Here is a 25,953-nt window from a genome sequence, read left to right as displayed (position 1 = left end):
TTTTCCCTGTGTTTGCTTGGATTTCGCCCCCACACCCTAAAGATGTGCAGGGTAGGTGGATTGGCCATGTTAAATTGCCCCTTAATTGGAAAAAATGAATTGGGTACTCTAAATTTATTTAAAAAAAAGAAAATGGCATAAGAATAGTTAAAGTGGTTGTTTTTGACATGCTGGGCCGAAGAGACTTTTCTGTGCTGTCGACCTCTATGATGCTATAATATGGTGTCATTTCCTATTCCACAGGACCTTACCGTGGATCGAAATCCGCAATGTTTTTCAAGGAGTCTGGGTTGCGGATCAGTTTGTCGAGGATGTTGACAATGTCACAGAATTTGGGCCGTTTGACCCTCTCTTGTTGCCAGCACTGCATCATCAGCTGGTAGATGGCAGAGGGACAGTCCATTGGAGCAGGCAAGCGGAATCCTTCATTGATCGATTTCATCACCTACAAAAGACACAAACACATAATATAATAACCCAGGACAGGGACAAGTGCCAATTGCCAGCAACTCAAAAATGTCACGGGGGAATGAAGCGTAACAACAATCCAGAGACCGTACATGGAAAGAGGTAACAAATTCTAAACTAGTCTCTCAGCCAAACTGTTGGGTGCAGGGCTCCCATTGGAAATGAGACAATGGAGACAATGAGACAATGCCGCCGTGAGGCAGCAGTGCTAACCACTGCACCACCATGTTGCCCTTAATGCCATTTTCCAGCACTTGGTCCATGGCCTTGTATGCCTTGGTATCGCAAGTGCACATCTAAATACTTCTGAAAGTTATCAAAAGCCTTACGTCCAAATGCATTGTCTTCATCTACACACCTGGTCACCTCTTTGAAAAATTCAATCAAGTTGGTCAGACATTGTCTCCATTGGAAATGGAGTTTGCACATTCTCCCCGTGTTTGCGTGGGTTTCACCCCCACAACCCAAAGATGTGCAGGCTAGGTGGATTGGCCACGCTAAATTGCCCCTTAATTGGAAAAAATGAATTGGGCACTCTAAGTATATAAAACAAAAGATGTAAGGTACAGTAAATTCGCCATAGTCCCAGGTGACCATAGACTGCTTTCCCCTTTGAGGGGGAGAGCTGACAGGTGATGATTTAAAACGAGGATCACCACACTTCAGACGAGGAGCAAGGTTAAGAAGGCAGGGCCTTCATGAATAATCTCAGCCGGTACGGTAATTGAACCCGCGCTGCTGGCCTGCTCTGCATCACAAACCAAGTGAGCTAAACTGGCCTTTGCATCTAACTGGTGTAGTAACAGAGGTGGTGGTGCCTGGAACTGACACTGGGTGACCGAAACACAAAATATTCCATTCCCCAGATCCAAAATCACTCACTATAATTAGCCCACAACAGGCTGCAGAGCATTAAAATGGAAAAACTCCTCTCATGTTACTCCAGTGTTGCCTCTTCTGCTCCTCTGTGATATTGTTTGCCCCTGCATTGCCCTTTCTATGCTCTTCAGGGTCCCATGTGGTGCTTCCCTGCCCTGAATGAGCCTAGAGGAGCCTTATACACTCTGTTCACATGTCTCTTAGTTTGTTAAATCCAGGACACAAGAGTCTGCATCCTTTAGGCACCTCTGCCTCTTACCTCATGATTGGACATATCCCAGTAAGGCCTCTCGCCGTAGGACAAGACTTCCCACATTACAATGCCAAAGCTCCACACATCACTGGCCGAGGTAAACTTCCGATATGCAATTGCCTCCGGAGCAGTCCAGCGGATGGGAATCTTCCCTCCCTGAAAAGGAACACATCATCAGCAACCGAGTTTGCCTCTAGTTTCCCCAACTGCATCAAAAATAACTCGCACAAAGTCAGGTATTGCGCAACAATCCCCATCGTAATGTTGATCCTTTGGGCTTCCCACATGACAACTGCATGTGTCCCTTCAGAAACATTGACCACTGCAGCGAACACTTCAATTTTCCACAGAAGGTATTCATAAATCCAAAGCTGGATTCCTGATGCCCCATGGGCACAATCTACCGCAAGTGGACAATTCCCAGCCCTTTATCGCCCTCAATGCCAGGTAACAGATTGCTGTTTAAATGCAAACTGGTGACGCAAGATGTCCCAGAGAAAACAGCAGTCACCATATTCATGAGGCATTTACAGAAATGCTGGAAAATCCATTGGCGAGCTGCAAGTTAAAAGTTAGGAATTGGAATTGGAAGCAATCGCAAAACTTTTTTAAAACCCAGAAGTTGCAATAGAATGGGAGTGTGCGTTACCAGGAAACGACACTGAAACAGATCCTTTAAATGTGTTGTAACAGAATGTGAGCGATATGGTGATCGAGCCAAATCTGCCCTTCCCACGTCTAAAATTCTTACATGTTGCCCAGCAGGCCCATGTTACATTTGGAAAATGACAGGAACAAGTTTATTACAAGCGCAAAAAAAAGGAACTGACAATAATCTGACCATCCGGTTCGCTATTGCCCATCGGAGAAGGAAATCCGCCATCCTTACCTGGTCTGGCCTACATGTGACTCCAGACCCACAGTAATGTGGTTGACTCTTACATGTCCCCTGAAAGCCATTCAAGGGCAATAAATGCCAGCCAGTGATGCCCATGAGCCATGAATCAACAAAAACGAATTGTAGACCAGAGACTGCTGGATTCAAGATTTGGATGGATGACTTGATGCCGAGGGCACAGGTTAGTGTTGTGGCACTCAGGACAAGACATTCTCTGCCTCATGCTTCCCTATTTTGGGAGTAGGCTTGCAAGATATGGAATTCCATAAAATCAATGAATCAAATTGGTCAGTAAGAAATCTAACTTAATTCAAGTTTTACCAAAGCCAATTCCCAGTCCGGGCAAGCATTACGTTTGCCCGAGTAGACTCAAATGTGCTCTCGCTGAAACACAGCAATTTGGAGTCTGCTCAGAAAGTTGCAAGAAGACAATTAGATTTCACATCTGGTTAGGTGGCAGTACTCACTCCAAATTTTCTTTAATCTAAGGGAATTCCATGATTCTGGACCTTACTTGGCAATATGGAAATTTGCAAAGGGTTTTCCTCCCCTCCCCACCGCCAATTAAATCCATTCTTATTACAAAGGATATACTCACACTCGTGGTGTACGTCCCCTCAGGGTCATCTTCCAACACTCGGGAGAGCCCAAAGTCCGACACTTTGCACACCAGTTGACTGTTCACCAGGATGTTGCGAGCTGCAAGGTCCCGGTGCACATAATTCATGTCGGAAAGGTACTTCATGCCGGACGAAATTCCACGCAGCATTCCGACCAGCTGGAGAGAAGAGAAATCGCCGTCGTTCCTCTGCAACGGAGCAAGTTAATTCCCATTAATATCTGTAGCACAAGCAGCTTCTTGAGCCCCACTCACTCCCACTTATCATCAATCTGTGTTGGGAAGGGCAGCAGAGCAAAAATCACGGACTCCGCCCAAGGTTCGCTGCTGCAGTTCTCAATGTTCATTCGTAGGCAGAGTGGTTTTAATAAGCTGCGTGCCTCACAATACCCACAGTGTCTCCAATCCCAGACCTCAAAATGCCAGGGTCAAGGGGTCAGTAATCTGCTGACCTTTCCCTCTTCGGAATATTGTCTGAACACATTTTGGACATTACTGAAAACATATTCAAGGAACTGGTTATACACATTCAGTGTGGTGGCCATGGGGTTGGAATGCAGCAAAAAACAGATATGCATCATTGAAGATATCTGTACTAACATGTATCATAGAATCATAGAATTTACACTGCAGAATTTACAGTGCAGAAGGAGCCATGTGGCAAGGTTCATATTATTACACTGCATCCTCTTACTGGGTGTTGCATGAAGATGTCATTAGGAATAATGTCCTCCATGTAAAGGAGGGTAAAGGCTGCAATGTACAACAATGTGCTTCAGAAAATTCCCACTCCATTATTTGGAACTGATTAAATGTTCCAATTTTTTTGTAAGACTCCTACCAAGGATCTAAAATGTGGGTACTCACCCGGAGGTAGGCATCGAGTGCTCCATTTTCCATATACTCGGTAACGATCATCAGGGGTTTGTCTGTAAAGAGGCAGGGAGGACAGTATGTAAGGTAAGTGCATCTTCTATTGAGAGAGTTTCCCTCGTTCTCTCCATTCCACAAGGTGTTTATAGGCTGACTGGATATGTTTTATTGAGAATGTAGTTCTTCATTCAACCTGGCTACTCACATTTGGTGACAACTCCCTCCAGATGAATCACGTTGTGATGACTAAACTGCCCCATGATGCTGGCTTCACTCAGGAAATCAATCCTTTGGCTTTCTGTGTAGCCGCTTTTCAGTGTTTTAATCGCTACACCAATCTCCTTTCGACCTTTCTTCAGAATCCCTTTGTAGACCTCACCAAATTCACCTATTTGGGGGCAAAGTGGAGAATTTAGTTTTACTACCACTGTGCTGCTCAGCATGCCGTTCTACGGCGGGATTCTCCGCAATCGGCGCAACGTCCGCCGAATCAGTCCGGCATCGCGCCGCCCCAGAGGTGCGGAATTCTCCGCATCTTGTGGGGCCGAGCCCTCACCTTGAGGGGCTAGGCCCGCGCCGGAGTGATTTCCGCCCCGCCGGCTGGCGGGAAAGGCCTTTGGCGCCCCGCCAGCTGGCGCGGAAATGACTTTGCCGCGCGACGCATGCGCGGGAGCGTCAGCGGCCACTCACGGCATCCCCACGCATGCGCAGTGGAGGGGGTCTCTTCCGCCTCCGCCATAGTGAAGACCATGGCGAAGGCGGATGGAAAAGGGTGCCGCCACGGCACAGGCCCGCCCGCGGATCGGTGGGCCCCGATCGCGGGCCAGGCCACCGTGGGGGCACCCCCCGGGGCCAGATCGCACCGCGCCCCCCCCCCCCCCAGGACCCCAGAGGCTGCCCGCGCCACCTTGTCCCGCCGTTCGAAAGGTGGCTCAATCCACGCCGGCTTGCGTGGGTTGACAGCGGCGGGACTTCGGCCCATCGCGGACCGGAGAAACGCCGGGGGTGGGCCCGCCGACCGGCGCGATTTCCGCCGACCGGTGCAATTCCCGCCCCCGCCGAATCTCTGGTGGCGGAGAATTCGGGACATGGCGGGGGCAGGATTCACGCCAGCCCCTGGCGATTCGCCGACCTGGTGGGGGGTCGGAGAATTGCGCCCCTGGAGTTTGGATAGCGGGTCATTTTCGTAGTAAAACATTACCTACCAGCTCCAATCACTTTCTGCTTGGTGATTGCCGACGGATGGATCTCATCGGCAAACTTCAGGATGGCCTGGTTTGGGTCCTCATACGTGTGTGGATCAACATAGGTCTTCAGAGGCATCAGCTGGTCTGGAGGTCAAAAAAAACCCACAAACATTTTAATGTATAACCCACACCTGTTAAAATAGCGGGCAAGATACTAACATTAATAGTTGCAAACATGGTTTCCACATGGTCAAAGTCTGTGCAGAGGCCTGCAGACACCCAAATAAAACCACCAGGCCAGCAGGAGGCACCCAGTCACCCAGATAGAGCCAAGATGGAAGGGTGGGGCCTATAATTACCTGCATGGTCATGTGGCCGAGTAGGCCGAGGGTGTCTGTTGGGCCCATGACTGGTACTGCCTTGACAAGCTGGCTTTTTCAATATTCAGTCACTAAGGCAGCAAGCTGGCAGTAAGTACTCACAGGAGAGTACTGAACATATGAAATTGGGAGAAGTAAAAATTTGCATTTTCAAAACAGAAGACATTACTCAGCTTCTAAATGGGAAATCATCTTTCACTGCCTCCATTCTGACTGGGTTTATCTCGCAGAGGCAAGGGTTTTTTAAAATTTAATATGAGACTTACCAGAGTGTTTGGTGAAATAAATGTCCTCAGGTCCCTGACGTGCCCGGGAACTGCGTCTCCTAAAAAAATAGATTCAAAAGAAAATATATCACGGCCCTAGTTTAGAGGATAATTTTGGTAATTTTGACCATTGCAAACCAGGCCAGGCAAGATCTCGGGCTGGATTTTCCACACCCCACGGCGGCCCGCCATTGGCTGGGGGTGGGATTTTCCGGTCCCACCGCTATCAACGGGGTTTCCTGCTGTTCGCGCCCTCTGCTGCCGGGAAACCCCATGGGGGGGGGGGGGGGGGGGGTGCTCACCGTCGGTGGGACAAGACGATCCCACCAGCAGGGACGGTCAGAAAATCCTGCCCCTCATTTTCCATTGCTGCTCAAAGTGAGTAGAAGTGTTTTGATTTCTTTCATATGTGACTTCTGACCAGTCGTGTGCTACCATTTTGTAAATAGTATGTACCACCTCCCCCGTTTCATTGCATTGACCAATCCGCTTGTTCTGTCCTACATGCGGGTATACCAGGTAATGAGGAAGGCAAATGGAATTTTGGCCTTTATAGCTGAAGGAATAGAGTATAAAAGTAGGGAAGTGTTGCTGCAACTGTACAAGGCATTGGTGCGACTGCACCTGCCGTACTGCGTACAAGTTTGATCCTCTTACTTGAGGAGGGATGTCGTTGCATTGGAGGCAGTTCAGAGGAGGTTCACTAGATTGATTTGGGACTTGTGGTATGGAGATTGAGCAGTTTAGACCTATAGGGCGGGATTCTCCCAACGGGAGTCTAAGTGCCGGCGCCGGAGTAAAAACCGGAGTGTTTCACTCCGTCGTCGGCGCCTGTTCCCAGACCCCTATTCTCCCCCCTCCGTGGGGCTAGCAGAGGCGTTGCGCGATTTACGAGGGCGGGGCCTCGGCACGACGTCAGAGAGCCGGCGGCGCGTAAAAGACGCGGCACCTTGGGTCCTGCACGTGCGCAGTTGGGCCGGCGCCAACTAGCACATGCGCGGTGGCCGTCCTCCCCCAGGCCGCCCCGCACAAACATGGCGGATGGATCCAGGCTCGCTGACAGAGAGGTCTGCCTGCCAATTGGTTGGTCCCAATCGCGTATCAGGCGACTCCGGAGGCCCTCACCCCCCCGGGAACGGAGCCCCCCCCAACAGGCCGCTCCCCCAAGCCTTCGCGACGAGTACCCGCCAACAGCGACCAGGTGTGGCCGGCGCCGGCGGGACTAGGCCGTTTACGCACGGCCGCTCGGCCCATCTGGGCCGGAGAATCACCGCTCGCCGTTTGCGGCGATTCTCCGAGCGGCCCAGTGCGAATCGCGCGGCGCTGGTTTCGGGGGGGGGATCGCGTGCGGGTGTCGGGGCAGCGTGGCGCGATTCGCGCAGCGCCCCGGCGATTCTCCCACCTGGCGCGGGGTGGGTGGGGGGAGGGGGAGAATATCGCCCATCCTCTCTCGAGTTTAGAAGAACGAGCGGAGATCTAATTGAGGTATGGACGATGATAAACGGTATTGACAAAGTCGATGTAGAGCGGATGCTTCCTCTTGTGGAGCAATCTAGAACGAGAGGTCATGGTTTCAGGATAAGGGGGTAGCAGATTCGAAACAGAGATGAGGAGAAATTACTTCTCTCAAAGGGGCGTGAATCTGGGAATTCGCTACCCCAGAGTGCGGTGGATGCCGGGACATTGAGTAAATTTGAGGAGGAGATAGAGAGATTTTGAATTGGTGAAGGGTTGAGGGGTTATGGAGAATGGGCAGGAAGGTAGAGTTGAGGCCGAGGGGAGATCAGCCATGATCGTATTGAATGGTGGAGCGGGCTCGAGGGGCTGAATTGCCTCATCCTGCTCCAGGTTCTTATGTATGTTAGACCCTCATGGACGTTCAAACGCCAATGCTAAATGTTCACACCATCATGGGTGCAACAGGTCTAAATCTGAAACATATCACAAAAATTTTCAACCAGAAAAATATATCTTGCGCAGAAACACAATGGGTGGGATTTTCCACCCAGCACGCTGTGTAATTTTCAGCAGGGTAAGGACCCACCATTGGCCGGCAGCGGGACCTTCTGGGCCCGCCATTGTCAGCGGGTTTTCCCGTTGAATGCACCCCTTGACACTGGAAAAGGGGCTGTGCCATTCGTGGGACCAGAAGATTCCCGATGGGAACAGCCAGAAAATTCCAGCCAATGAATACAGTGAGTTGTGAGAGGTTATTTTGATTGCTGCAGGTTGAAAACTCACCTCCTCCTCATGTAGAAAATGATGAATAGCAGCAGTGTGATAATGACTCCTCCAACCACCATCCCCACTATAAGGGTTGTCCAATTAGGATCTAGTGAAAGAAAGGGAAGGGAATTATTTTCTCATCCTGGGTTTTACCCAATGTGTTAACGTACATAATGCTTCCCTCTCATTTCAGGTTTGTCCTGTGCTTTTGCTTCTGATCTCCGACCAATGGCTATTTTATTTCAAGAAAGCTCTTGGGAACCCCACTGATCTACCAAGTGGATGTTGGTCCTGTAAAATAATTTAAATCTCCACAGTCTCAGATGACCATAAGCTGCTTTCCCCTTTTTGAGGGGAAGAGCTGACCAGTGGTGATTTAACCTGAGGATCACCCCACCCCAGGCAAGGGGCAAGGTTGAGAAGGCGGGCCCTTCAAATCCCACCCCAGATCCGGTATGGGAAGCAAAAATGGTGTTGAGGCAGAAGATCGATGTGAGTGTACCAAACGGAGGAGCAGGCCCAAAGGGCTGCGTGGTCTCCTCCAGGTCCGAGTTCTTATGGCCTTAAGCTCAGCAATGTACAAAACATCAAAGGCACAGTGGATTCAATGAATGCACAGGTCAAACTGGGGAGGCCCACGAGCCTTTGATCTGCTAACCTGACCTCTTGGACAGGAATGTAAGGACCTGAGCAGTTACAGAAGAAAATAAATGACAAAGGATGGGGGGGGGGTGGGGGGAATAAAACAAATGGTGGAAATTGGGTCCAAACACACACAACTGCTGGCAATACCGATCCCACCGAAAGATTTGAGAGTCAACTTCTGACAAAAGGGACCCCACCAAAATTTTTCTCCCGCGTGTTGGCAGATGTATTTGTATCCCTTACCTCTTCGGTTTTCATTTGAAAAGGAAATGGGGGAAGACAGATTTACAAACATAATCGCAGAGGAAAAGAACAATCTGGGAACCTGTTAACAAGAGCTTCACGGGGCAGCACGTTGGCGCAGTGGTTAGCACCGCTGCCTCACGCCGCCAAGGACCCGGGTTCGATACCGGCCCCGGGTCACTGTCCGTGTGGAGTTTGCACATTCTCCCCGTGTGTGCATGGGTCAAAGATGTAACCCAAAGATGAGCAGGGTAGGTGGATTGGACACGCTAAATTGCCCCTTAATTGGAAAGAAAAGAATTGGGTAGTCTAAATTTATTTAAAAAAACAATACCTTCACCTTTATCCGAAAGGGTCATGAACTCGTACGTCTCGCTGTAAAATCCAGCTCCATCTGGCGTCAATGCCTGCACACGGAAAACATACATGGTCCCAGGCTGCAAGTTTGAAACCTTTGCAAAGTTATTGTCAGATCGCAGCACGGTGTAGCTCTGTTGATCCACCTACAGGGAGAGAACGTTGGGAGAAAAGATTAAACAGCAGTTCTCATTATCAAGGCAATCAGGTTGACCCCAGCCTCTTGGGGGTCATGGGTGAAGGGGGAGGGGCAGAGGGAAGTTGCCCTGAACAGAACAAAGTGAAAAGAATTAACCCTCTCCTTTTTTGTGATTTCTCTTGTTCTGTATACAAATGGGATTCTGGTGATTAAGAGGCAGTAATGATCTCTTTGGAGCAGTGAATGGTCACAATCACATAAGGGGAAGGTAGGTCTCAGGGTGTCTCATTATTATGTAAACCTTTCAATGGCCTCGAGAGTCAAGCACAAGGAATACATGCATGTTAAACAGGGGGACTACACAGCTTTTGTAATTCACAAGAGAACAAAAGGTTTGCATCGTAAAGCACAAAGCAAAGCTATTTCAATTCACCATCGGTTACTGCAGAGGATGTGAATTTGATGTTGCAATGTGCAGTGGACAGAGAATTATTTTTGTTACAAACATTTCCTCTCTCTATTCAAGATGGAGACACACTCGGGGATGGGTTTGGATCGTCTTCACCTAAATGAGCATTCTTCCCGCATGAATAAATAGTGAATATTGTTGGGGCATTTGACCACAGTGTGCATCACACTGATTTCCCAGCCCATACACCCTCCAGCAAGAATCATAGAATCACACAACCCATAGATGAGCAGGCTAGGTGGATTGGCCACGCTAAATTGCCCCTTAATTGGGGGGACAAAAAGAATTGGGTACTCTAAATTTATTTTAAAAAGGCATCATAGAAACCTTACGGTGCAGAAGGGGGCCATTCGGCCCATCGAGTCTGCACCGACCCTCGGGAAGGGCTCTCTACCCCTGCCTTTCCCCGTAACCCCACCTAACCATTGGACACTAAGGGGCAATTTAGCATGGTCAATCCACCTGACCTGCACATCTTTGCTCTGTGGGAGGAAACCAGAGCACCCGGAGGAAACTTACGCAGACACAAGGAGAAGGTGCAAACTCCACACAGTTACCCAAGGCCGGAATTGAACCCAGGTCCATGGCGCTGTGTGGGGCAACAGTGCTAACCGCTGTGCCGCCCCTTGGAGAATCGATGGAGTGTTCATGAATATTACTGATTTATGCCCCGCTCCCCCCCACCTACCCCTTCTTTAGCCTAGGGACACCAAGGCCTGATAAACACCTCCTCCCCTTCTCCCCCACCCCCACCGCCCGCACCCACTGCTGAGACCAGTCAATTCAACACAGATGAGGGGTGTTGTTCTGGAGCTGTTCCAGGTTATTTTCAGGAGCTAGATGCTGGCAGAGGAACCGGCATCCTTGCAGTTGCTCAGGCTGTTGGAACTTTCTGCCCCGAGAGACAGGGAACCTCTCAAAATAGGATTTTGTTCTAAATGAAGGTTATTTTGGAGAGAGAATTTCACGCAACAAATTCCCTTCCCTAGGACATGGAAGCGGAGTTGCAGCTTGCAGTCCCGCTAATTCCCACTGACAATCTGTCAGTTTCCATTTAACACCTCGAGGGATTTAACTGGGTGTTTCTCACTCATCTCAACGAGGGATTAGTCAGACTGTTTCTCAGATATATGTAACAGTATCTGTGTTTCAGGATGTTACACTTATTACACACGACACAGCCTTGCAACTGCCTAAAGTCCAACACCCTCACTTGCTTGTGCATTTCCTTAATTAAATTGCAGACTGGTTTCACATCACCTCTTGTTTCAGCTGGTGTGAAATTCCTACAGTCAGCTCAGTGGTTGATATGCATGAAAACCATCAGCAATTTTAAACCCAGATAAGGCTGCTGACAAATCCATGATCTTTGTCAGATTTTGGCTTTCCCCAATGTACTGTGCACACCCTCTCTCGCACGAGGACCCAAGTCCAGAGCTTAGATGTAGCTTCTGCTTTCGGTTTGGTGGAAGGACCGACATTGGGCAGCTTGGATCATGCCAGCTTGGATCATGCCAGCTTGGATCATGCCAGCCTGCTTAGATGTTCACGTCCGATACTGTGCACCAGGCTCGCTCACCAACTGTTTCGCTTTGGTAAAATCGGGCCTAGTGTCCCTTCAACTGCTTCGCTTTCTTTTTAAATGCACAAATTCATCTCACATCTCGGTCCCGAACTTCACACATGGGCTGGAAAAAGCCATTCCATTGTTTATCTCGCAGCTCCGCATCGGGGGAGAGAAAGGGTCTTTTGTTTGCACAAAACGCTAGGAATTTGCTGGCACCAGTCCAAAGATGTGCAGATTAGGTGGATTGGCCATGCTAAATTGCCCCTTAGGGTGGGGTTTCAGGAATAGGATGGGGGATTGAGTTTAGGTAGGGTGGTCGTTCAAAGGGTGAGTGCAGACTCAATGGGCAGAATAGGCTCCTTCTGCACTGTAGGGATTGTATAATTCAGGGCTCTATCGGGCTCTGTCCAGCTATCTACCAGAACCTCCATCTGCCAATAGGTTTTAAAAAATAAAGTTAGAGTACCCAATTAGTTTTTTCCAATTAGGTTGCCAATCCACCTACCCTGCACACCTTTGGGTTGTGGGGGCGAACCCCGCGCAGACACTGGGAGAATGTGCAAACTCCTCATGGGCAGTGACCCAGGGCCGGGATCGAACCCGGGTGCTCAGCGCTGTAAGGCATCAGTGCTAACCAATGCCCCCCCCCCCCCCACAGGGAGTAGTTGATTCCAAAACATTGTATGATTTCAAGATGCAGTTAGAAAAAGCTTTTGGGATGGGGCAGCACGGCGGCAGAGTGGCTAGCACTGCTGCCTCTCAGCGTCAAGGTCCCAGGTTCGATCCGGGCTCTGGGTCACTGTCCGTGTGGAGTTTGCCCATTCTCCCCGTGTTTGAGTGGGTTTTGCCCCCACAACCTAAAGATGTGCAGGGTAGGTGGATTGGCCGCGCATAATTGCCCCTTAATTGGAAAAAATGAATTGAGTACTCTTAAATTTATTTTTTTAAAGCAAAAGAAAAAAAAGAAATAGCATTTGGGGCTAAGGGGATCAAAGGATATTGGGGGGGGGGGGAAGGCGAGATTAGGCTATTGAATTGGATGATTAGCCGTGATCATAATGAATGGCAGACCAGTCTCGAAGGGCCGAATGGCCTCCTCCTGCTCCTATTTTCTATGTTTCTATGCTGGAATGAGAATCTGAAATAGGTTGATAGGGCTCTCCAACGGCAGTTGTTCACTTTCGTATGTGCTGCCCTTGATGGGAGCGGTGCCACATTGCCTCATGGTAGAGCCATATGGTAGAGCCACATTGAGGTTGGGTGAGGTATTGAAGGCAGACTGGTATCTGTCGGATCAGCAGGCACTTTCAAGAAAGCACAACAATTCGGGGAAAATAGTTCTTTCAGGCGGGCCTGTTTAGAAGATGCAACCAAAGACGGATATGTTGCCAAGAACAACGATTCCTTAAACATCTCGGGACAGGAATTGCGGAAAAGCTAAAAGGAAGTGGTAGAGGCCACGATTCTATACGGAGAACCAGAGTGGCAACTGCGAAGCCAACCACACCAGACGTCCATTTCAGAAGCAGTGGGAAGAGGATAGATAGGTGTGCAGGGAGTAATTTCACCCACTGGACTGAAACGGGGCAAGTTCACAGATATATTCTCACCTTCTTGCTGTACATGAGCTCGTAACCCGAAATGCCCCTCGTCTGCCTCTTGGGAACACTCCAAGATAGAGTAAGACTGGACTTCTCCCGTTGCTCCATAACTATCGAGGTGATTTTAGGAGGCTCTGTGAGAGGGAGAAAGAGGTTGTAAATATTGCAGTGTCTCAGTTGGGCAAATTGGCAGTAGAGGGCCATACTCTAGTCATCAGGAGGGCGCTAGCCCAGTTCATTTTGAGCTATAACAAGCCAGTAGGTCAAAGCAATTTAAACCACAATAAGTTTTGCAATGCCAGGATTAGGTCATGTGCAATGTGGAATGACTTGGCTGGATGTGAACAGGATTTGTAATAAATAAATATCCTGGGCTAGTTTGAACTGGATACTACACCAGTCAATGTTCCATACCACAGTGAGGAATTAACAACACTGGCTATTCAAATGCCAGCATACATTCTACCTGCAAAGCGAGAGGTGGTTGTGAAGTGTATTAATTGCTGCCCAAGTCACCAGACACCACCCACACCCATGTGAGGACAATTAGCTATCTTTACCGTTACTCCATGACACTTTGGCTTTGTGCCCTGGCCAACATTCCCTCTTCAACCAGAGGGAAAAATCTGAACAACTTTTTACTCATTTCACTTGTTGTGGTGTCCTTGTTGTGCATCAATTGTCTGCTACATTTGCTTCAATTACAATGGGGTGAATTCTCCGCCGGCGAGACTCTCCGATCCACTGACAGCGCACCCACGCCGGCGGGCTTCCCGGCGGCAATCTGTGGCCACAATGGGAAATCCCATTAGCGGCCGCCAGAACGGAGAATCCCAATTCCGGCAACAGCGCACCGCCAAGGAACATGGAGCTGGGGAGACGGAGATTTCACCCCAATGTTTACATGTCAAAAGTAACTAATTGGCCGTGATGCATTTTGGGACATCCTGGGATGTGAAAGGTGTCACATAAATGTGGCATTGATTTAAAACCCAGTCTAAAGGGCACAGCTACCATAGTACTCATTGATTAAAGTCAACTGGGATGAATAGAGGTGGAATTATTCAGACCCCAGCAACAGGAGTTTGGGCTACTGGATATCAATATTGCATTGTTGAAGCTGGGGCCGACATCCCAGTATTGCTTTTATTTGTTGGACAATTCTCATTTCAGCTCTTCTGTTTGTCTCCCAGCTTCTTCAGTACATAAAGAAGATTTAGGTGAGCTCTCCGCTTTTTCTGATCTCTCTCCAACTTACATCACACACTGCAAATGAATGTCGCTGTGATCTGCATGTTAAACAAGATGGCAAATGCTACCGAGAGCGGAGCTAGGCCCAAAGCCAGTCGGGTGGAGCATCAAACTCATTGTGCTGCAAGCCCATCTCTACCCTTTGCTCCCTCCCACCACAGCAGGGCACTGGGTTGATCAACAAAGGTTCTTATAGAGGGCGAGAGATTTTTGGCTGCAGGTCAAGTATGCGTCATTCATAAATCCGAAAACTCCACTCTTTTGGACCTCATCAACCTTTAGTGTGGGGACGTCTGTACCCGAGCCGACACAAACCCCCCTTACCTCACCCTATTTTAAATTATTCACTGGGACACCTTCCTTTTCTAGCCATTAAATTTACTTCAGACTACAGCTGGCCTAGGCTTAGGCTTTTGCAATGTAAGTAAACCTAGACCTATAAGCGGCAACGGAAACAGTTTAAAATCCAAAACGCAGTCAGCCCCAAGGGATTCAGACCAAGGGACATAGGGATTGTGCGGGAAGATATTGTGCGGGAAGGTGAGCTGAAGCTGAAGATAAACCCTGATCATTGAATGACGGAGCAGACTCGAATGGCCGACTCATATTTCTATCTCATGCATTCTTATGAATTTAATTGTAGGAACTCTAGGGTTGCTGCTTCTAAATAAAGATGCACTGAATTCTTGGGGGATGCTACACTGTGCAGACCAGAGATTCCTGGTTCGATCCTTAATCCATTTCAAATAAAAGAGGGGAGTAGTTTCAGCAGGATCGTTGGCCTCAGCACCTCTTGGCTGGAGGACACGAAAGAAGAAAAGAAAAAGCAGGCAGTTCCCCACTCCTGGAGTGGCATGGTGGCGCAGTGGTTAGCACTGTTGCCTAAGGAGCTGAGGTCCCAGGTTCGATACGGGCCCCAGGTCACTGTCCATGTAGAGTTTGCACATTCTCCCCGTGTCTGCGTGGGTTTCATCCCCACAACCCAAAGATGTGCAGGTTAGGTGGATTAACCATTGCCCCTTAATTGGGAAAAAAATAATTGGGTACTCTAAATTTATTTTTAAAATTTAAAAAAAAAAATTCCCCACTCCTGGGGCGTCATTCTCCGACCCCCCGCCGGGTCGGAGAATCGCCGGGGGCTGCCGTGAATCCCGCCCCCGCCGGTTGCCGAAGTCTCCGGTACCGGAGATTCGGCGGGGGCGGGAATCAGGCCGCGCCGGTTGGCGGGCCCCCCCGCTGGATTCTCCGGCCCAGATGGGCTGAAGTCCCGCTGATAAATTGCCTGTCCCGCCGGCGTGGATTAAACCACCTTTTGAACGGCGGGACAAGGCGGCGTGGGCGGGCTCCGTGGTCCTGGGGGGGGGGCGCGGGGCGATCTGGCCACGGGGGGTGCCCCCACGGTGGCCTGGCCCACGATCGGGGCCCACCGATCCGCGGGCGGGCCTGTGCCGTGGGGGCACTCTTTCCCTTCCGCCTCCGCCACGGTCTCCACCATGGCGGAGGCGGAAGAGACTCCCTCCACTGCGCATGCGTGGGAAACTGTCAGCGGCCGCTGACGCTCCCGCACCGCCCAGAGATGTAATTTCCGCGCCAGCTGGCGGGGCAACAAAGGCCGTTTCCGCCAGCTGGCGGGGCGGAAATTCCTCCGGCGTCGGCCTAGCCCCTCAAGGTTGGGGCTCGGCCCCCAAAGATGCGGAGCATTCCGCACCTTTGGGGCGGCGCGATGCCCGTCTGATTGGCGCCGTTTTGGGCGCCAGTCGGCGGACATCGCGCCGTTTCGGGAGAATTTCACCCCAGATCACAATTCAGTGCCCCAGCCTGGAGATCTTCGCGTGTATACATCAGATACAATGGAATTGGCCTTGGCTGAGACTCCTGAACAGGACACGGGTTATTGTCCAGCTCTTACTAGAGGAACGGTACAGGAAAAGACTCACAATCAGCAGCCGCAGCGGAAGGGGAGACAACTCTGGAGAAAGCACCAGCAATCTACATTCCTGTCTCTGGTGATGCTGGCTCCCAATCGGAAAGCTGCCCTCACACTGCTGTGCAGGTTCACCACTTACCTATATCATTAATAAAGGCAACAATGCTGGCGACGCTGTGTATACCACTTTGGTCAGACACCCCGTTCCTCGCTTCAACCTTGAAGGTGTAGTTAGTGTGTGGCTCCAGCTCCATCACACTCACTGTGGTCTCCACAAGTGGGAACTGGCGGGTAAACCGGACGCCAGACTCGCAGGGCTTGCAGTTCCCAGTGTCCCAGGCACAGCGTTCGCAAACCACGCTGTATGTAATGTCGCTGCGGCCTCCGGTGTCACTGGGTGGTCTCCACCTCAACACAACCATGGAGCCCACAGCACTAGCAGTTAGAACTTCTGGTATAGATGGTGGCCCTGAGGATTAAACACAATAGAGACATCAATCACCACACTGCTACTATATTAAACCATAGAGAAGCTATGTGAACAGTCAGCCATCATTACACAGTGCTCATCCTGGTAGGCCCCAGTCCTACCCTGGGGACCAGGGTATACCCCAGGGTGTAGACTATTCAACAACAAAGGTATTACATGCAGCATATAAGGTGGTTATACTCACAAGAACATGCAGAGGTGGCTTGGTCACTGGGAGCTCGGTAAAAACCTTCCTTGCACGGACACAATGTGGAGCCTGTTTCAGAGGGCCGGGTGTTGGCAGGACATTCCAAGCAGGGGTCGTTGGTGGCCTCCGATTTGAAGAATCCCTCCTTGCACTCTGAAAGACAGATCCAAGATTTAGTACAGAATCAGTCGAAGCAGTTACATCAAGAACAGCTCAACAGGATCATCGCCTACGGGGGTCAATATCCGAGTCTTTGACTTTCTCGAGCAGCAATATTTAATATCAGTCTCACACATTTCTTTGTTCACACCCACCAGCAGTGAAACCCTCCCCCACCCCATTTTTGGTAGCTCCCACAAGTGCCTGTTCTTCGTATTGCTGGGCTGTTCAGCTCTGAGGCCATTGTAGTAAAGTTTGATATTGGTAAATTTGGTCAAATCCAGGGCACTATTGAACTCTGGGGCTATCACTATGTCGCGCTTCAGGAGAGCTGCCTTACACTGACTGGGGAGCTGATCTCCGTGGGCTACACTTCTGCTTTTATACAGAGCCCCAGGCAGGACTAACACAAGTCTTCACAGATTTACAGGTTCCGTCCAGATCCTGGCTTTGTTTATATTATCAACCGGAGCTGAATAAGGGAGAACCTGTGCATTTGCAGCCAGCTGATCTCCTGTTGTACAAAAAGCCTTTTATTCAAAAGTTTACCAGGAATCACTGCTAGAGCAGGTGAAGCAACATCAACCAGGAGGGTGTGTAAAACAGAGCAGCTTTACTATTTGAAATAAAAACAGAAAATGCTGGAAAACCTCAGCAGGTCTGGCAGCATCTGTGGTGAGAGAAAAATAAAAGAGTGAAGGGTTCGAGTCCGTATGACTCCCCTCCTGAGCTGCTTTGGTTTGATATTTGGTTTGTTGTGAGGCGGGTGCGACAGTCAGTGATAACTTCATTGAGTTTTTCAACAGAGAGGGTCGATTGGGGCAGCATGGTTACTGTGATGCACACGAACGTCCAAAAGGCATTTGATAAAGTGCCACATAACAGGCTTGTCAGCAAAGCTGAAGCTCGTGGAACAAAAGGGACAGTAACAGCACAGATGCAAAGTGGGCCGTGTGCTGGGGGGGGAAAAAAAGAGAGCAGAGGCGAACAGTTGTTTTTTTCAGACTGATGGGAGTTCCCCAGGAGTCAGTATGAGGACCACTAACCTTCTGGATAAAAATGAATGACCTAGGACACAATTTCAAACTTTGGAGATGGTGCAAAAAGTATTTTGAATGGAAGAGCGACAGTGATGGAGCTCAAAAGGGACACTGGACAAGGCACCATGAGTGGAATGAGTGGGCATATGGCAGATTGAATCCAGCGCAAAGAACTGTGAAGGCAGATATGTTGGTAGGAAGAGCAAGGAGAGGCAATAGAAAATAAAGGATACAATTCAAAAGTGGGTGCAGGAGCAGAGGGACTTGGTGGTATATGTGCACAGATCATTGAAGGTGGAAAGGGAGGTTAATAATGCGTATGGGATCTTGGGCTTTATAAATAGAGGTAGAGAGAACAAAAGCAAGCTATGGCGAATCTTTATCAGACTCTCGTGCAGCCCAACTGGAGTATCGTGTCCGATTCTGGGCACTTCATTGTGTGGGGAGACACTGAAGGCATTAGGGACACTGCAGGAAATACGCACACCAATTTGTTCCAGGGATGGGATACTCGAGCTATGTGGATAGATTGGAGATGCCGGGGTTGCTCTCCTTGGAGAAGAGAAGGTCGAGATCAAAACCATGAGAAATGTGGACAGATTAAACAGGGAGAAAATGTTCCCACTGGTGGATGGGTCAAGAAGCTTTTTCCCAGGGTGGAAGAGTCAATTATATGGGGACATAGGTTTAAGGTGCAAGGGGATGTGCGAAGGAAGTTTTTTTATACAGAGGGTAGTGGGTGCCTGGAACTCGCTGCCGGAGGAGGTGGTGGAAGCAGATATTGACGTTTAAGGGTCATCTTGACAAATACATGAATAGGATAGGAATAGAGCGATACGGACCCTGGAAGGTTTTAGGTTCAAAGGACAGCATGGTCGGTGCAGGCTTGGGAGGGCCTGTGCTGTACTTTTCTTTGTTCTTTGAAACCAGAGGACACCAAATTTAAGATGAAATGACAAAAGAGCAAATAAGACAGCATGAGGAAAAACGTCCTCTTTGCAGGGATTGCGATCCGTAACGCACCGCCTGAGTGCGTTGTGGAGACCGATTCAATTGCAGCTTTCAAAAAGGGGGTGGAATGACTATCGGAAGAGTTTGCAGCTCGATGGGGAAAGCTCGTGCAGAGAGCCAGCATGGGATACAATGGGCCAAACGACCTCCTTCTGTGCACTAACCAATCTATGATTCCAACGATTGAGATAAATTTTCAGATTGCTGGAACGGCCGGCTTTGTACATTGGATTTTCCTGAATAAACCCAACAAGTTCACATTGCAAGGTTGACACTGTTCCACAAGCTGGAAATTGCCAATTCTAACCGCCACGCCAAACCCCATCTGAAAACCTTAAGTACCGGCTTTACACTTGGGAGCACAGAATAGATGGTTACTTCATGTTGGACAGTTCAAGATGCCTCTTCAGTTGAGAGTTCCTGAGCAGTGGGGTTGGATTTCAATTTAACTTGTGTGAACAGCATGTCAACTGCCTGACAATTGGCCTATTGTAGCTGTCAGCTTGTCATCCTCATGAAAGGCGTCAGCAGGTACCAATTGCGCTGCCCTGAAACCCAGTCCAGAGGCCGCGGCTCTCACTTTGGGGGGAGTTCCTGGTATTTCTCCTGCATTTCAACTCGGCATGCACCCAACAGCTGAGGGGACAACTGCTCCGAGCAAACAGCCACCTCCTGTTGGTTACGCAGAGTGGGTCCAGGGCTGAGTCTTGAGTTTGTGCTGGGCAGTATAACAGTCCCTCTGTGTACACAGCAGAGCACAGCTGACCTTCGTAGGCGAGTGTGGGCTGATCACAGCCACTCACTCAAAAGAGAAAACATTCCCAACGTAGACAAAAGGCGGAAGAATAAGTTTGGGTGGGGGGAGGGGTAGGGGGGGTTCTTCACACGGCCTCAGGCATTCTTATCCCAACTGTCTTGCTCATTCCATCTCTCCAGCAACCAATAGGCTCGTCGATTATCATTCAGAGCACGGAGTCTGCATTTGGCAGAATATAAAGAATCCCCAGCGCCAGTACTGCACAGAGTCTGCTTGCTCTCGGGCTCTTGATGGACTTCCAGATGTTTTGTTCACTTATTGTCTGGAAATGGCCATTTATAATGTTGGACGACGATTACTCCCTATGTTCATGCGGCTCCTTCTCTGTCTGAAATTTCCATCAGTGCTGTTAACATCAATTCAAAGCAGTGGGCTGCCAGGCAAATGCACAAAAAGTTTTCATGCGCGAACAATCCACATTGCAAATCACCAGCACACAGAACTTTGATGATGTTTTGTATCAATGTAATGAGAGCCATTTGTGGGGGGGGGGGGGGGGGAGAATTAATGTGTGCATTTATATAGCACCAATCCCATCCTCAGGATACACTCCCCCTCCCTCCTCCCAGCCAAACAAATGAAGTATCTGTAGTGAGGTAAGAAACAGCCAATGTTTGTGGGCGGCACGGTGGCGCAGTGGGTTAGCACTGCTGCCTCACGGCGCCGAGGTCCCAGGTGCGATCCCGGCCCCGGGTCCCTGACCGTGTGGAGTTTGCACGTTTCCCCCCTCTTTGTGTGGGTCTCCCCCCCCACAACCCAAAAGATGTGCAGGGTAGGTGGCTTGGCCACGATAAACTGCCCCTTAATTGGGGGGGGGGGGGGAATTGGATACTCTTTTTAAAAAAAACAGCCAACTTGCACACAGCAAGATCCCAAAAACAGCAATAAGGGGCACAATTCTCTAGAAACGGCGCGATGCCCGGCGACTGGCGCCCAAAACGGCGCAAATAGGTCGGCATCGCGCCGCCCCAAAGGTGCGGAATGCTCCACATCTTTGGGGGCCGAGCCCCAACCTTGAGGGGCTAGGCCGGCGCCGGACGAATTTCTGCCCCGCCAGCTGGCAGAAAAGGCCTTTGGTGCCCCGCCAGCTGGCGCGGAAATGACATCTCCGGGCGGCGCATGCGTGGGAGCGTTAGCGGCCGCTGACGGCATTCCCACGCATGCGCAGTGGAGAGAGTCTCTTCCGCCTCCGCCATGGTGGAGACCGTGGCGAAGGCGGAAGGGAAAGAGTGCCCCCACGGCCCAGGCCCACCCGCGGATCGGTGGGCCCCGATCGCGGGCCACGCCACCGTGGGGCACCCCCCGGGGCCAGATCGCCCCGTGCCCCCGCAGGACCCCGGAGCCCGCCCGCGCCGCCTTGTCCCGTCGGTAAGGTAGGTGGTTTAATCTACGCCGGCGGGACAGGCATTTTAGCGGCGGGACTTCGGCCCATTCGGGCCGGAGAATCGCGGGGGGGGGGGGGGGGTGGCCCGCCAACCGGCGCGGCGATTCCCGACCCCGCTGAATATCCGGTGGTGGAGAATTCGGCAACCAGCGGGGGCGGCATTCACGCCAGCCCCGGCGATTCTCCGTCCCGGCGGGGGGGTCGGAGAATCTCGCCCAAGATTCTGACCAAATCATCTATTCTACTGGTGTTGACTGAGAGATAGATATCTGTCAGGACACCGGGGTGGACGCTCCTGCTTTTCTTCCAATGACTCAAGTGTGATCTTTGACTTCCACAAGAGGTAGATTATCTCATGGAAAGACCGCACATGGACTTCCCTCAGCATTGCACCGAAGGATTCGTGGAGATGTTGTGCTCAGGTTCCTGGAGTGGGACCTGACCCGGCAACGTTCCAGCTCCCGCGGCACCAGTGTAGCACCTTTCACAGTCTGCAATGAAACACAGATATTGGCCAAGAAAAAGCCGAAAGATCACCTGGAATGTTTGGGTATCAGACCATAAACACATCCCATTCTCCCAAACTGCCTGCATTCTCCGCAACAAACAGCCTTCATAACTGCGGTCACAAAGACAGCAAGAATAGCTCATCTCTCAAGACTGTGCTCACTGACCAATTCATTCATCATCAGAATCAAAGGAGGTCAGAGAGCCTTTGACAGCGGCTCGCATTGTTGGAATGTTCCAGGGGACATTCGCTGACAGAGTCGCGTCGGCGCTGACATTCTGCTCAATAATGTCGTCAGACAGCTGCCCCCATAGCAAGGGACCTCAGACCATCCAGCTGTTTTGTTGCAAAGACCCTGGGAGAGCGGGGATGGGCGAGGCTGCTTTGTTTGTGCTGAGAGCTCATATTGAGCCAAGCTCGCAGTTAATGGAACAGGAATGCCTATCGAGGCAGGAGTAATACTAATGCACTCAGGAGCAGCACTGATACGCTCAGGGCTCAGTCAGAATGCCCAGCCATTCTCTCTATTCATTGCTAACACAAAGCGAAGCCTGCCCCCCCCCCCCCCCCCCTTACAGGCTGCCTGGTTGTTAAGGGATTAACGCCGGCCCTGTATCTATCCGATTCCCGTGGCTTGGTGCATACCCAGGAACACAGGGTATTTCATGAATGGAAAAGGTTCAGATCACATGATGACACCAGTGACCCGCGAATAAATGTTAGTGTTCATCACCAAACTATATCGTCTCCTTCAAGGAGAGTTCCATTGTTCCCCTAGAGAGCAGCAAGCCTACCCCCTCCTCCCCAAGTACGTGGGGATATCCTCTGTGCTGCCTGGTGTTAGCAGCAGAGGCCAGGCTACAGCACACATCAGTGCAGATCGTGCCCACACCACCCTTGGGAATGAAAAAGCACCCAAAGCAAATCCAATTAAAAATAAATCACTCTGCTTACAAAGACATTCTCTGTCCCTCCTGATAGTTTGATGGAGAAATGCCAGCGTAGCACTGAGCCTCAGCCATGCAGACCAGGAGGCCTCGGGTACTAAATCTCACCTTTTGCTGAATCAGTGGTTCGCAGATTGCCAGAGTCATCTGGCAGAACGCCTCATCACCAGAACTTTCAAACAAGCACCAAGACCTAGCTTGGCTGGTGGTGAGAAGGGCCCTCCCTGTCAGATTTTTCATGCACACCCGAAGGCTCTGCGCCAATGCACGCTGCCCTCGGAGTGGCTGTGGGGGAAATGAGACGGTCACACACCTCCTTGTGGAATGTGCCTTTGCAAAGAAGGTCTCGAGAGAGATGCAGTGGTATTTGTCAAGGTTTACCCCGAACAGATCTGTGACACAGGACTCTGTGCTCTATGGACTGTTTCCACGGACACACACCGAGACAAACATCAACCGCTGCTGGAAGGTCATCAACTCGGTGAAAGACGCTCTTTGGTCTGCCCGAAACCTGCTGAACGTCCAGTGCAAAGAATTGTCCTCGACCGAGTGTTGCAGACTGGCACATTCCAAGGTCCAGGACTACGTGCTGAGGAACGCACTCAAGCTTGGGGCAGCTGCCGCCAAGGCGCAATGGGGAAAGACCACTGTGTAAGGTCTTTCCAGCAAATGTACACCGAGGGGCGGGTAACAGTGTAAACCCCCCTCGGTCTGGGTCATTAACACTCCAATGTATAAAACAAACATGACAATGTAAATATTTAAGAAGGAATTGTAATGTAAAGAGTGACATGTGTATAATAATATCAAAATTGAATGGAAGAAAGTCAAGGCAATGTGTAACTCTGCAGGAAATGTACAGTCAAGACAATTTGAAATGTTTCTGTAATGCTTATGATAAATTTTATGAATAAAGTATATTTTTTTGAATAAAAAAAAAGTGGTTCGCAACCAGGCAACTACAAGAGGGGTGTAACAGTTGTCCTTTGGTGGAGGATTGTCGGGGGGTTGGTAGGGGAGGGGGGAGGAGGAGGTTGGCCGAGCTTTCTGCTCTGAATCACAACCTCTGCTGACAAGTGTGTTTTTGTGGGCATCACCCAAAGACACCATTAGACTTGGCAAGTGCTGCCCTCCTAACCCCAGCAGCCATGGAGAATGGCCACCGCCAGACAGCCAGGGAGCTGCAACCATCAGCAAAATTAGAGACAAAGGGGTGCAGGATTGGGGAGCTGGCAGGAGGGTTGCAGGGGTAGGGGTTTTATCCGCCAGACCTCTGCCCCTCTCCAGTGCCCACACCCCCAGAGGCTGGAGGAGGTGCAGAAAAGATTTACAAGGATGATGTATAAAAAACAGATCACGAACAATGAACCTCTTTAGCCTGGAAGTTGGGAAGCTGAGGGGCAATCCAAGAGAGGTATTTAAAATGATGAGGGGTTTTGGCAGAGTGGATACACAGACAAGGGGTGTCATTCTCCGCCGGCGGGAGTCTCCGTTTTGCCGGCGCCCGGGGGTTTCCCGACGGCGTGGGGCTGCCCCACAATGGGAAACCCCATTGACCGGCCGGTGTTACGGAGACTCCCGCCGGCCGGTCGGGGCAGAAATGTGGCGGGGCGGGTAGGAGAATTTCACCCAAGGTTTTCGCTCGTGGGGAAGAACATAACTGGAGGCCAGCAATGTAAGGTGGTCACCAAGATATCCAACCGGGGATTCAGGAGAAACTTCTTTGCCCAAAGAGTAGTGAGAATGTGGAACTCAATACCACAGGGAGTGGTTGAAGTGTATAGAATAGATCCATTAAAGGGGCAGCTAAACAAGCAGGTGAGGGTTACCATGGTAGATTTAGATGAGGAAAGCTGGGATGGAGTGGAGCATTAAGGCCAGCATGGACTATTTCTCTGCTGTACATCCTGTGTAATCTTGGTAAACATACAATTTTAGAATGCTTTCCTTTATTGGGCGCGGTATCAAATACAAAATCAGGGATGAAATGATGGAACTGTATAAAACACCGGTTAGACCACAGCTGGGGTTGTGTGTACCGTTCTGGTCACCACATTACAGGATGGACATAGTTGCTCTGGAGAGAGCGCAGAGATTTACAAGAATGTTGCCAGTGCTTGAAAATTGCAGCTATGAGTAAAGATTGGATAGGCTCATGTTGTTTTCCTTAGAACACAGGAGGCTAAGGGGGTGACCTAATTGTGGTTTACAAAATTATGAGGGGCTTAGACGGGGTAGCCAGGAAAGACCTATTTCCCTGGCTGAGGGGCCAATTACCAAGGGGCATAGATTTAAGGTAATGGGTAGAAAGATAAGAGGGGACATGAGGGGGAACTTTTTCACCCAGAGGTCGGTGGATGTTTCAAATTCACTGCCTAAGTTGCTGGTTGAGGCTGCAACACTAACTTAGATGAAAGATACCTGGATCTGCGTCTGAAACGCTGTAACCTTCAAGGCTGCGGACCAGGTGCTGGAAAGTGGGATTAAAATGAGCAGCCAGTTTCTTTTCCCCCCTTTTTTGGCCGGCACAGACACGATGGGCCGAATGGCCTCTTTCTGCAACATAACTTAGCTGAAGTGACTGCGCTGTTTGTCATTGGCAGGGTCCTTGGCTGCCTGATCAGGACACACATGTTAGCACAGTTCAAAAGCATTGAGAATTCCCATGCAAGGCAGGGATTATCTTTTGAATCTCTTGTGGAGAGCAGGAATTCTCAGAATATCGCAGTTTGTTCATTCTAGCTCACTGGTGATTTCCAGTTGGAGCAGAAATTTGATTTTACGATTTGCTGCAACTGTGGCTTCACATCCCCAGTGGACCGCTCGATGCGGCCCTGAAGGAATGCACTATTAAACCCAAATGGAATTATCCAGAGAAAAATGCTAGATGAGCTTTTTCCATATCGGAGTTACACTGGGCCCAAGATTCCGCCCAGCAGTGGAACAGCTGGAAAACAGATCAAGAGCTGGACATGTCTGATACCAACCTTTAGCTAATCTTTTTTTATTCCTTTCTCAGATTTGCAACTCTAATGCACAGAATGGACGAGGCAAAGTCTTCATCCATCTCCTTGCTTGCTCCAAAAAACACTTCAAATTCAATTCATGGCCCCAACAAAGGGGACATACTAGATCCATACTGTCAAGAACAAGCATTACCCT

The 25,953-nt window shown here is 50.1% G+C and overlaps 1 protein-coding gene across 2 annotated transcripts in view; it reads right to left on the bottom strand.

The window, feature by feature from the left end:
- Positions 1 to 25,953, bottom strand: part of epha2b (eph receptor A2 b) — a 68,906-nt gene that overhangs the window by 9,581 nt on the left and 33,372 nt on the right. Inside the window, exons 4-15 of one of the 2 annotated variants that reach the window (XM_072478289.1) lie at positions 16,923 to 17,078; positions 16,388 to 16,717; positions 13,080 to 13,204; positions 9,272 to 9,440; positions 8,065 to 8,155; positions 5,824 to 5,882; positions 5,196 to 5,321; positions 4,196 to 4,378; positions 3,985 to 4,046; positions 3,097 to 3,306; positions 1,607 to 1,756; positions 252 to 445 (exon numbers count right to left, since the gene is read on the bottom strand). In XM_072478289.1, coding sequence (XP_072334390.1) covers positions 252 to 445; positions 1,607 to 1,756; positions 3,097 to 3,306; positions 3,985 to 4,046; positions 4,196 to 4,378; positions 5,196 to 5,321; positions 5,824 to 5,882; positions 8,065 to 8,155; positions 9,272 to 9,440; positions 13,080 to 13,204; positions 16,388 to 16,717; positions 16,923 to 17,078 — 1,855 coding nt within the window. The remainder of the gene's footprint in view (positions 1 to 251; positions 446 to 1,606; positions 1,757 to 3,096; positions 3,307 to 3,984; positions 4,047 to 4,195; positions 4,379 to 5,195; positions 5,322 to 5,823; positions 5,883 to 8,064; positions 8,156 to 9,271; positions 9,441 to 13,079; positions 13,205 to 16,387; positions 16,718 to 16,922; positions 17,079 to 25,953) is intronic. The other variant, XM_072478290.1, reaches the window with a different exon arrangement.

Source organism: Scyliorhinus torazame, chromosome 16, assembly GCF_047496885.1.
Source record: "Scyliorhinus torazame isolate Kashiwa2021f chromosome 16, sScyTor2.1, whole genome shotgun sequence".
Classification (NCBI taxonomy): Eukaryota; Metazoa; Chordata; class Chondrichthyes; order Carcharhiniformes; family Scyliorhinidae; genus Scyliorhinus; species Scyliorhinus torazame.
This window is presented reverse-complemented; position numbering and strand designations above follow the sequence as displayed.